Below are 12,906 nucleotides of genomic sequence, written 5' to 3'. Positions count from 1 at the left end.
TATTCGTATGAAATGTGTTGCATCTTTCTGTCGTTATCGTAAAAAAAACTATATGTAATCAAAGCAAAGGAGTATTTCCTGTCATAAATTACAGATTCTTTTCCTTCTGATGGTAGTAAATGTAGCTTTTAATTTTTTTTTTTTTTCTAGGCAATACTGGGAAATCTAGCTTAAATTAAAAGTGTATCTGTTTCTCTGCTACAGGAATTCTGTGCACCATGTTTTCCGGGTGGAGCGGGGTGGCTCATGGCTTATATATGCTCTTGAATATCTGTTCTCTCAAAGGTAAGACTTCCATATTTCAAGCACAAGAGAGTTATAGAACTTCTTTAATCAGATGTTTGAAGCACGTAAGTGCTTTTTGTCTAGATACTTGAGGTTCGTGGGCAGAAAGCAAGGTGTATTAGGATAGAGAGACCTAGTCTATGCTTTTAACACTATGGTAAATTAATGCATGTTAACCCAGTGCTCACTAATGCTTCTATTCGTAGCTCATCTGTGTACAGACATAATGAAGAGCAGCTTTGGTCAATGGAAGGTTGCTTTGGTTCCACTGATGGCACTGGAGCTGGTCACTGTAGCAAACTGAAGTGTAATTTCACTTAATGCCAGGTGCTATCTGGATGAAAGCATGTCTTGGTCAGACTAAAGTTACTAAAGCAGTAAGATACCAGTGAACTACTAGTGTTGTAGGCTTTATGATCAAGTTAGAGCCATGGGCCACTTCTGTTAGTGAATGATCATACTCAAGGTGTTAAGTGTGGCTGTTGTTTCAAGGCAGTATTTCAGTCATCTATTTAACTTTAAAACTTGGCACTTTTATCTTCATATGCTTGTATAGAAATGGTCTCAATTTTATTGTTGTTTTTACTTACTTCGTAAAGGATACTATCAAATGTACAGAATTCACTACAGTTCCCAGATAAGCTTATAGTATACCCACTTGCAGCTTCTGAAATGGACAGCTCAAGTATTTAACGTTTTGTATGCAGTTCTTCCAAAACTAGGCCACCACAAAGATGCACACTTATCCCTTTTGTCTGTTAACTTTCTCAACAGAAAATACATTTTTAACTGCAAGAGTAACCTCAAGTATATTACCTTCCTCCTTCAAAACATACTGCATGTTTAATACTGGGACTCGACTCTCTTTCTAAAGGTTCCTGTTTATTAATAGAGCTTTTCTTACTTGGTAAAATGCCTTTGCAAAGCAAAACATTACACTCGTTTTACCCCTTAAATGTGCGTGGTGGTCCACTAATGCACTTCAGTTTTACAACTGACAAGCAACTGATTGGTTTCCTGCTTACACACATGTAGTTTTTTAACATTATGCTTGTGTTGTATTAGCAGTATTGATTATGGAATGCTCTGTAGTTTTTAATAACGATGCAATTCTTCTTTTTAGTTGCAGGTGGACTTGTACAGTCATGTGGTCACATCAGCCCAGAGTCTCCAGTGCTGGCCCTTGGCTCCAGTTTCACAGCATTATGCATTTTGAATGAGAGCTGTCTTGACTTTGGCAACATTTATGCTAATCAGATTATCTGGAAAATTAAAAACAGAGTGGTACCTAAAGAACAATATCGTGAAATAAACAGAACAGTTTCCAGTGTCACATTTAATGACACTTCTTCACTAGCTACTCCTCTGACATGCAACATTTTAGCAGATGGACAGATTGAGCAGAATATTTATGGAATTACAGTCACAGTGGGCTGTAAGTACCATTTTCCTTGCCATTTATTATGGTCTTAAGAAAATTGCTTCTGAGAAACAGGGAAGAAAATTGAAACAATAGAAATTGTGTGCATCTTGAGACACTTATTTTCTTTCCCTCAGTTCCTGGATAATTGTATAAAAACATTGTCAAATTACTTGCTGTGAAAGCTGGCAAATATCCAAAGAATTAAGTTTTCTAAAAAACAGAAAATACTCTGGAGTTATTTCAGTGCCAAAATGAGAAGAAAACAACAGCAGAAGAAAGAAAAATGTTGAAGCAGGAAGATCTAAATTACAGAAGGATATGAATTTAACTGAAATAGGCCCTAGGAAATTAACTTTTCCTTACTCCTTGCTTCTGTTTCAGTATTCAAGGAAATGCAATGAAGTCAGATGTCTTGCTTTTATAGTAACACTATGAAATTAATGTTTTCTTCTTTAATGGACTGAAGTATTTAGCCTCTCTGTATCACTGAAGCTAACATGAACAGCCTCAAGGGTGGAAGATAGTGTTTGGATTGCTCTACCTCCATACATAATAAAATATTTTGAATTACTTACAAACTTTAATTGTTCAAGCATGATAGCACTTGCACAGTTCTCAGCAAGTGCTGTTTGGGGCAAGACTGAGGTCTTGAGAAAGTAATATGAACAACTTAATATACTACTTAATTAGTTGGTGGGCCTTTTTAAAATAAATGCTATTGTCCTTTTTGCCAGGCTGAATGGCTGATGAATTCTATTGCCTCCTAGTGCTGGCAATAGGTATTGCAGTTGTTGCACAGCTTGGGCACAACAGACTGACTCGAGTTCACAATTTTAACTAATGTGGTGCTAGCATGAGTTCCAAAATGCTTCCACAGGAAAAAGGTTTTCTGTTTCAACTTCTGAGGAGTAAATTTCATAGCAGAAAAGATGCGTCAGGCAAAACACATGGACAGCTACAATATCCTAAGATGATAAACTGAATGACAGTAAAAAAAACATTCTACAGTTATAATCCACATCTGAATCATCTGTATTTAAAGCTATTGTATTTTCATACTGTCAGTTAAAGAAAAATTCTTTAAACAATGAGAATAACATCAACTATTCAGGAATGAAACTATAATATTTGTAAGGTAATTCTGATGAAAATCACTTTCTCCCTTAAAGGAATAAGATTCTTCAGGGACATCATACTGTTGTAATTAGTGATATTCTAAAAGCTAGAAATCAACTCTTTTCCATGCTATGATTTGAATTTAAGGGGGGGGGGAAAAAGCCCAGCAGTTCAGCTGCACTCTGAAAAATTTTCTCTGCTACTAAAGTGGACTGATGAAGATCCCTTAGTTCTTGTATGTGTTTGCAGCTAAAGTATCCTGCCATTGCTCAGATGAAGGAGAACAGACCTTAGAGCTTAAGTTATTGGTGAAGTCAACATATGCCATTCCAGCTATAGTGCTCATTAACATTTTTTTTCTGTGTGAATTAAAATAGATTTAGATGTGAGATGGTTGATATCGTGGGTTTTGCCTCAAAGAATGAGATCTTCTTTGCTGTTCCTTACTCTCAGGTGCTTGTTCCCTATACATCCTGCTCTTTCTCAGAGCAGCCGGTTAAGCTTCTTGACTTCCATTGCTGGATAGTATCTAGGACTTTTGTTTTCTCCCCTCTCCTTTAGAAATAAATCTGACTATTAATACTTGTAATGTTCACTGAAATTCCCATGGTGGAACACTTAGCATGATTCTTCATGGATTTAAAATTGTATATAGATTAATTATTGCTAATGTTTTCTGTACAGTGCCCCCAGAGAAGCCCAAGAACTTAAGTTGCATTGTGCATCAGTTGTCAAAACTCACATACCCTATGACTTGTACCTGGAACCCTGGAAGGCATACGTTCCTGGACACCCACTTTAGATTGAAAAACAGATGGTAAGCAGCCCTCTATAGAGTATCTAAGTTTTGAAGACTATTTGAAAACTAATTGGTCACTGATCAACTTTAAAAGACTCTCTAAAGAAAACCAAACTGCCTGCTTTATACCTTGTTTTCCTTTCTCTCTTGTTCAGGACACAGGAGACCTTTCCTGACTGTATACCGAAAGGTGTAAATAATTCTTGTACTATTCCCGATGTCCAGTTCTTTGTTAACCTGGAGATCTGGGTAGAAGCAGAAAATGCTCTTGGGAAGGCTGAATCTGATCCTCTTGTTTTTGATCCCATTGAGATTGGTAACTATATGCCTTTTAATAAAGCTTTTGTAATATATAACAGCTGCTTCTTTGCATGTTACGGAATTATTATGTTAAGATTTCTTCCAAAATATTGTTGGCTACAACTTGAACTGTGCTGCAGAAAGGTGAGGAGGATGAGAGATTTGATTACAGTTAGATGGTGAGTTCTTTTTCAGTAGTCTGCTTTAGAAACTAGTGTGAAGTAGCAGCTGTTTCATCTTGGTAGTGTTTACAACATACTGTACTAACTGCTAGAGGAATGATAAAATACAGCTGTTGAGTTGACTTACTCGTTCTCTTCTAGTTAAACCTCTGTCTCCACACAACTTATCAGTCAACTCTGGAATACTACCCACTGTTCTGAAGCTTTCCTGGGAGAATCGGATTTGTACAGCTGTGATGAAGCTGAAATTTAACATTCGCTACAGGATCACTGGTGACACAAACTGGGTGCAGGTAATACAATTAATATTCCTTGTAACTCTTCTGCTGTAAGCCAGCCATTTCTTAAACTGCAGAAGTTCTCTTACTGCTGTACTTCAGAGGATTCACTTTGTTATCCACAGGCCTTATGTAGCCTTGCAAATTAGGTAATCTGGCCTGTTCATGAAGGCTGTGTTCTAGGGGGTTTTGGCACAATACAGAGTACAGCGTCCTCTTTTTTTTTTGTGGACTTCTGCTGGCCTCCCCATTATGTTGCAGTATGTTTATCTTGAATTTTTATTCTGTACATGCAACATCTAGAACATTCATGAACTTTTCGTCTTCCACTTCTGCAAAACAACTGACCTCAATGTAATTTAAAGCCTGGGAAGTGCTCTGCAGTGCTTGGATGCTTTTTTGGGCTTGCTGTGACTTCACTTGAGTCACAACAATCCCACACAATGCTACAGACTTCGGGAAGAGTGGCTGAAAATCTGCCTGGCAGAAGGGGACCTGGCGGCGCTGGTGGACAGCCAGATGAAGATGAGCCAGCAGTGTGCCCAGGTGGTCAAGAAGGCCAACAGTATCCTGGCTTGTATCAGAAACAAGGCCAGCAGGACGTGGGAAGCGATTGTCCTCCCACCTTGAGTACCATGTTCAGTTTTGGGCCCCTTTCTGGAAGAAGGACAGTTAGGGGCTGGAGCATGTCCAAAGAAGGGCAGTGAAGCTGGTGAAGGGCCTAGAACACACGTCTTCCAAAGAGTGGCTGAGGGACTGGGATTGTTTAGCCTGGAGAAAAGGAGGCTCAGGTGGGACCTTATAGTTCTCTACAACTGCCAGAAAGAGCATTGCAGCAAGTTAGGTGTTGGTGTCTTCTCCCAAGGAACAAGCTGACAGGATGAGAGGAGATAACCTCAAGGTGTGCCAGGGGAGGCTTAAGTAGGTTATTAGGAAAAATGTCTTCCCTGAAAGGGCTGTTGAGCGTTTGAACAGGCTGCCCAGGGAAGTGATTGAGCCACTGTTCCTGGAGATACGTATATTATCTATATCACACATTTGTTTCTATACATACACAGAATATTTTCTGACACTCAATTGTTATTCTAAGAGAAAGAAAAGTGCTTATGAAAACAAACTCCTTTATTAGCAGAAGTATAAACTACTGTAAACCAAACTGTTTCCATTGTCAATTAGGAAAGACTGCTCTGCATCAGTGGAAGCAATTATCCTGGACTCTCTAACTTTATAGGAGCCTTTACAGCATTGGCATTTTGGAACCAATAATCAAGCAGATAACATAGAAAAGTTCTGTAATGTGAGGTGCGTCATTACAGATCAGTAGGTAGAGCAATAGTATGGAAAGGAAGGAGAGGTAAACATACTGATTTAAAAACGATGTCAGAAATTGTCCTGAGGTAACTGCTTACCTGTTCTAGTGTATGTGTTATTCCTGGTGAATAAACACAACTCTGATACCTTACCAGACTATGGCTGATAACTGAAGCTTTTGGAAATTAGGAGAAAAAACTATGTTGTTTGTATTTGATGTGTATTTGGTGGAGAACCCTCTTAAACGGGAGCTGTAGTAGCGCAGAACTGGGCTTTTTGAGTTCTGATCACTGCTTCTTAAATCTTCCATTTGTAGGTTCCTCCTGAAGATACAGCTTCACCAAGAACTTCATTCAGTGTTCAAGGGCTCAGACCCTACACAGAGTATGTCTTTTCAGTCCGTTGCATGAAGGAAGATGGAGTGGGCTACTGGAGTGACTGGAGTGAAGAGAAGACTGGGGTCACCACTGAGGATAGTAAGTAATTTATGAAAGTAGTTCACTGACTTTCAAAATGTGCGAGTGCTCAGCACTCTGGGGATAGCCAGCTGAAATTATGTATCCTTGCCTGGGCAGTAGGTTGATTATACATGCAGTGAGACTCTCCCGAGTTACTTTCAGCATGGAGCAACTTGGCCTGTGCATTCTAAGCAGCATGAGAATAGCTTCCCATAAAGCTAGTCAAGAGGTGCTCCATGAAAATGACTGAAATTGGAAGAAAAGCTTTCTTTGCTTTCAAAGTCTTTTAGAAGAGGTGTAGGCTTTATGCTTATTTCTTTGTGCTGAAGGTTATCCTCTGTAACAGAAGCTATTGTAGCTGTGTGAAAGTTGTGTTTTTTCATAGACAGACAGCCTTAATTTATGAACAAATTGGTGTTTAGGAGGCTGTTAGTTACAGACATAAGTGAACAAATGTCAGTAAGTACAAACCAGAATGCTGTAGTCATACAGGGTACGTAGGTTTCTTCACAAACATAGTAAAGTAGTGATGTGAAATAATGTGTATATGGGAAGTGTAGCCTCTTACACATCAGAGCATCTAGGTAGAACACTATGGTATACTCTAGCTTTTCCCAAGGTATTCTGCATCTACAGCATTTCATTGCTTGTCAGTTGCTACAGTTGGCTCTGCACTGTCTTGTACCCACTTTTGTACAGTATTCCATGCACAGTAATCAAGTCTTCCTGCACATCACTGATATGGTTGTCGGTGTGGGAGGCGTAAGAAGGAGAATGCCATCTATAAACTGCTGACTTTAAGCAAGATTGAGTCTGTGGAAAATGGTTTTATTTTGGCTGTATTCAATCTGAAAAAATCACCATCTCCTTACACTTTCCCTTCTTGATGATGTCATTGGGGTTATAGCCGTGTAGATCTGGACTTGTAAGATCCTGTCCCTTTGCAGGAGGGGTGAACACTGGATTGCTGCTATCTTGATTTAATGAGGAAAACCCCCTACCAGCATCAGCTCTTTGGGGGCAGTATTTGGATCTTGTTCAGTCTTGCACAAGCAAGACTTTGCAAGTAAGATACATGCAACTTCCAAGTGTAAACCAATCACTACTTAAGCAGGTTTTTTCCTTCCAGGGCTGTGAATTTAAAGCTTAACCTAGTGTTAATAATACACACTGAGACTTCTGGGAATTCTAGAATTAGTAAATAACCCTTAAAGGGATTTGATTTTTAAAGGCTTGTTTCTTCCCTAGGCATTGGTAGCAGCATTGAGAATCACTTGCTGATTTCTGACTTCAAAGAATTAAACAGTGCGGAGATTTTTGTCTTGTTTTTTCCAAGAACTTGGTTATTGTCGGTTAGAAACTCTTCTCCACTAATTCTAGGATTGTGAGAAGTGAAACTAGGTTGCTCCTCTTTCCGTTTCATTTCTACTTTGACTGCCTGCCAGTTTGGCTTTGTTTCTGGCATATACTGATCCTACCTCATACGGAGCTAATGAATGGACGTTCTGGTTGTGTGCTTGATACCCAGCAGGGAATCTATTCTTCCCTCTGACTACTACAGACACTTTGGGATATCTGTTTAGCTTCTAAGTCAGCCTGATTGATCTTTTTTAAAATGTGCTTTAGTCTTTCCCACTTACACTCTTCCTGCTCTCTTTTCTGTAATATCCTGTCTGTTCCTTAGTGCCTTCCAAGGCACCTTATTAAGCAGTTGATTTAGTACAGCATTTCAGTGCGTGTCTTTAAACAGAGCTAAACTAATACAGGTTTCATTGTCAAAACACAGCTTTGTGCTTGGAGCTTAACTAACTGCAGTGGGTCAGAAAACCTTCCTTATTTATCCTAAGTATTTTACTTATTAATTATTATTAATTTATTTATTATTAATTACGTATTTCCAAGTGATGAGTTTTGGTTGAGTTCACATGTCATCTTATATTGGAGAAATAAGAAAAAGATTATAGTATGTACTCTGCTGACTTGAACAAAATTGGATTGGTGTATGTAATGGCAGTGCTCTGTGTAAAATTCACTTTCTCTGGAGGAGATATTGTAAAATATTCTTTTGGTATTCTAGTCACTTCTTTTCAGCTCCTAATGACAGGGTAGTTTTGTTTTCTGGGGTCACTGTCTCAAGCTGAGCAATGAGGATTTCAGGACTGCCTGCCTATTTAAACTGCATTACTGTTCCACTGTGGCGACTGGCTTTGCAAAAGTACAGCTATTGGTGATTAAGTACCCATGTCTTGTTTTCAGATCAAAGATATTACAGTAGGAAGTGAATGTTGGGCAGATCATGTTGGATGCATAATCTCTATTAGGCAAGATGTACGAATTCTCTTTCACATGAATTAAACCAGAGTACTGAAATGAGATTTTTTAAGAAGGAGCACCTTTTGCCTTGGTTCCCAGTTTTCCTTTCCATCTTATGTAAAGGACAAGAGATGTACACTGTAGACATGATACTAGTTTTTGGTGGTAAAATGGGAAAAAAAGTCGAAAGATTAATACAAAAAAATGCAATAAAAATTACCAGAGAAGATAGTCTTTCAAGATGATAAATGTAAATGCATTTTAAGATCATCTTTCTGTTCGGCATCTTATTTTTAAGGTGCTCACAAATGATTGGCCACTTCTTGTTTTATGCACTGTAATAGATAAATTCATTCCACTATGAAATTAAATCTGTATTGGAAATACCACTTTAATTTCTTACAGTACTGACACCAGAAAGTGTTGTAATATTGTACAGAAGTACTGAAAAGTTACCCTTTTCAGCATAAAGAATACAGGAAACTTGGGGAATCCTGGGTGGAGAAAATTGTCTCGCTGACTTTTCTGTACTTTCCTTTTTTTAGCTGACTTGATACTGAGGGGCAGGAAGAGTGGTGAAGCTACAGACCACAGCAGGTTTTGTCAGTGTACAGATGTGCAGGGCTGTGCCTCTGGATATAGGCTGTGTGGTGTAGGTTTGGCTGTGCCTTACTCAGTACTGTCATCTTCAGCCCTGTTGCTGCAGATGCTCAGCGTGGTGACTGTCTGTTATTTTGATACTTAGAACTGGTGTTTTGCTCATCTGTTCAAGAGTTGTTTCCATGGAGATGTTCCACTTAATATACCAAGCTTTTTTTTTTGAGAAGCTAAGAAAACCCTTTCTATGTATGCTTTTATTACAAAGAAGGACGAACAACTAATCATCGAAGGATGAATTCAGACAGATTAAATAAAAGTATTTCTACTATTAAACATTGGTGTTTTTTCATCAGAACCATCTAAAGGACCACCCATCTGGAGGATCATTGATGCGTCTTGCTCATCAGCTTCCCGGACTGTGCATCTGATGTGGAAGGTAAAGCAATGTGATACACTGCAAGAACTGACCGTTCTTTTAAAAACATGAGCTTTTAAGTGGCAAAATCTACCTCAACAAACTTGAGTAGGTAGCTGAGATGCTACAGGTTTTATTGATACAAGAAGTGACTTTAGTATCCTTATTATAATAACTAATTATGGAAAAACTAAAAGTAGGGATGTAAAAGCCATCAGTTAACTGACATATCTGTAGGAGACAGAATCCACTTTCAGATTCCTGACTTGCTGTCCTTAAGCAGTTTGTGAAATTGGAAACTCACTTGAACAAAGTAAACTTTCATGGTACACTTTCTGCTGTATCCTAAAACTTTTGAAACACTGGATAGGGATACTCCAACTCCAAAATCCATTCAGCCTAGAGACATTCCAGAGGCCAAACTTATTAAATAAAGCACTGCACTTTTGCATGCAGTAGGCTGCTTTCTCTAGGTGGCTGATTATCCCATAGCTGAGGAAGTAAATGCCATTATGGTCAGTCCCCATCTCCTGCTTTTGGTCTATGAACTTGGTCACATGTCATCTGGCTGTACCTTTATTACTACTTTTTCTCTACTACTGGGTGGTTTGTGTGAAGTTAGATGTGTATTGATACAGCATTGTTTTCTGATGTAACTCATGCTACATGCCACTTCTGCCATCATTTAGCTTAGAATTGGAAAACAGGTACTTTGTAGAGTTTCAAAGACTTTCTCCTAAGTTATCTGAAAATTAATACTGTTACACAGAAGCATAGAGGTTTTCTGTTATTAGGTAACACAGAAATAAGTATTTTTTTCCTGTGTGTAATAAAAGAAAGCTACTCATGCTGTTTTGCATTTGGGTTCAACACAGACGAAGATGTGATTCTTTTTATGTCATAGTCTTGTGAAAGCACAGAAAATGACAACTTTATAAACCCATGCTATATAATTAATACAGAATAGCTTTTATTAAACTAATAGGTATGATTGTGAGCCAAGAAAAAGAGGATTTAAACTAGAAACAGTTCTGGAAGCTACTGCTCCACAGAAAGGAACACAGGTTATTTCCACTTGCCTTAAATATGACTTTTTTGATAATTTGTCTTACTCTCAGCTTTCTAAATCATACATCAAAGACAATAAAGGTTAAGTAATGTTTCTCCAGTATCAGTATAATAAAAGATGTGTTTCTAACAGGCATTGGAGCCATTTGAAGCCAATGGAGTAGTCTTGCATTATGAAGTAACTGTCAGAAGTAAATCCTCTCTGTCCAGTCCAGCAGAGAAATACACTGTTAGTGGTACCAACCTTACATTAAAGCTGCCAAATGGAACTTACGAAGTGACTGTGGTTGCCCATAACAGTGCCGGGGCATCCCCTCCATCAGTTTTACTCATCCCAGCAAGTAATTCAAAAGGTTAGTGTCCCAGTAATGTCTGTTTCAAATGCATCTGTCTGCATTACCTTTTATATAAACACACAAAGTGTTACTGAATGTGTGTACAGTCTTATACCTTATAATTAGGCTACCATTTGTTTACCAAGGCATGCGCAGATTTACGTACTCACACCTTCATTTGAAGCTGTGTGCTATTCTGCTGTTCTTTTTGACCCTTATAGCTACTATACACTGTATTCTCTATTCTTGTGTTTCTTAGCATAGGAGACACTTCTTAGTTCTCTTCTTAAAAATCAAGGGCTGGGGGTGCAGGCATGCTTTATGTATACACCATCTCACCATTGACCTTCTTCCTTCTGATTTCTGATCTCACCCTGGCCCCTTTCTTTTCTCATCCCAGTCTCACTCCCCTACACTTTCACTGTCTTTCCTGGTTGTTTTTTCATCTACTTCCACTACAGCTCATGTTCCTTTTTACTATGTTGCTTTCTCTGTGCAGTAGTAGTAACTACAGGCTGGTTTCTCCTTTCTTCCGTCCTCCTCTTAGACAATCTGAATATTACAAGGAAAGGAGATGAAAAATAAGTATGCAGACAGATGCTTCTTTTAGTGTAAACATCAAGGGAGAGCCACAGGTTCTAAAACTGTTCAATGAAATAATTATAAAGGTATGTCTTGTAGTAGTATTGTGTAGCCAGAAGTACTTGGTAAGGAACATGAGTGGACAATTAGAGTGGGAATTTAGAGTGTCTCAGTGTTTGATTTCTCTCTGAAGTAGGTCTTTTCTTTTAGTATCTCTTTACTGTCCAATAACACAGCTTACTATGTTTGAGAAGAGAGGCTGAGTCTAATTTCCAGTTTTGAAATAGCCTAATACTGTTTGGTTTGGATCTCCAATAGGAAAATTCAGATGCAAGTGTGTAAATTTCAGAAGGTGGCTTTTGCATTTGCTTGGGTTCTGTCAATTTGTCATTGTTACAAAAACCTGGAAATATCTGCATTTGACAAAATAGCTATTATTACTAATATTTGGTGGAAGAGCTGTCAATATTTATCACTTTTCTGGTTTATTTCATCACAGCTCCTGTGAAGAATCTTAGAACACTACCTAAAGATGGCAAGTTGTGGGTAGGGTGGACTGCTCCTAACAATTATGTTCTTAAATATGTGGTTGAATGGTGTCTGGTGTCCAACAGCTCAGACTGCATCATAGAATGGCAGAATGAACCAGGAAATGTGCAAGGAACATACTTAAAAGGTATTCAGGTTATAAATCTACAAATAATTTGTAGAACACTAAAAATGTAATAAGTATTCTCAAAGTGAGGAACATCCTCATGCTGAGTAGAATTTTATCGTAAAACAGAAATATGGAATAATGCTTCCATTAAACTTCTCTTGGTTTATCAGAAGTGTGAAGAAGTATCTGTGTGTATCTGTCAAACTGTCTGATCTTGAGTTTTGAAATTTATATTCTGTAACAACAAGGTTTTTATCTGCATTTTGGTTTTGGTCTTCTCATCAGAAATCATTAAAATAGTGAATAGGCTTTGTTCCTTCAAAATCAAATTCTGATACCTCTTTCAGTTCAAACAATGAAAGTTATCAGCTTTACAGTTTTTTTAATATTATGATCAGTAGCTCAGATCAATAATTTTGGGGTTCAGTGCTGCAAACAAAGGCTTTTTACTTAAAAGGCTGGCTGTTTCTAACCTGTGAAGTCTATTTACTAAATATAACATTTTAATGTGAACCATTATATTGTTCCTTTAGTTAATATTTTGGAGCAGTGTATCAGTGAGCTCTAGAAAAAAATAGCTGCAGTAGATGCAAGTGCATCTAATAAAACAGCCAAAAGCGAGAACCTTGTATCGAAAGTAAATGAGAAGGAAGGAATTTAACTGTCTGTGAAACAACATGTTTTAAAATTCCTTTTATTAGGTGATATAAAGCCATTCAAGTGTTACCTGATAACTGTGTACCCTCTGTATGCTGATGGACAAGGAAGTGGACAGTCTGTGAA

General features: G+C 38.0%; 1 protein-coding gene across 1 annotated transcript in view; it reads left to right on the top strand.

Annotated features, from left to right (window-relative positions):
* The first annotated feature begins 218 nt into the window (after window positions 1–218).
* Window positions 219–12,906, top strand: part of IL6ST (interleukin 6 signal transducer) — a 19,901-nt gene continuing 7,213 nt past the window's right edge. Inside the window, exons 1-10 of the mRNA XM_008947631.1 lie at window positions 219–285; window positions 1,409–1,720; window positions 3,509–3,641; window positions 3,779–3,939; window positions 4,247–4,398; window positions 6,011–6,170; window positions 9,419–9,501; window positions 10,682–10,901; window positions 11,965–12,141; window positions 12,825–12,906. Of these exons, the coding sequence (XP_008945879.1) occupies window positions 219–285; window positions 1,409–1,720; window positions 3,509–3,641; window positions 3,779–3,939; window positions 4,247–4,398; window positions 6,011–6,170; window positions 9,419–9,501; window positions 10,682–10,901; window positions 11,965–12,141; window positions 12,825–12,906 (1,547 nt within the window). The remainder of the gene's footprint in view (window positions 286–1,408; window positions 1,721–3,508; window positions 3,642–3,778; window positions 3,940–4,246; window positions 4,399–6,010; window positions 6,171–9,418; window positions 9,502–10,681; window positions 10,902–11,964; window positions 12,142–12,824) is intronic.

The sequence above is a fragment of the Merops nubicus genome, unplaced genomic scaffold (genome assembly GCF_000691845.1).
Source record: "Merops nubicus isolate BGI_N331 unplaced genomic scaffold, ASM69184v1 scaffold8459, whole genome shotgun sequence".
NCBI classification, from domain to species: Eukaryota; Metazoa; Chordata; class Aves; order Coraciiformes; family Meropidae; genus Merops; species Merops nubicus.
Note: the sequence above shows the minus strand (reverse complement) of the source record. Positions and strands in the feature narration are given on the sequence as shown.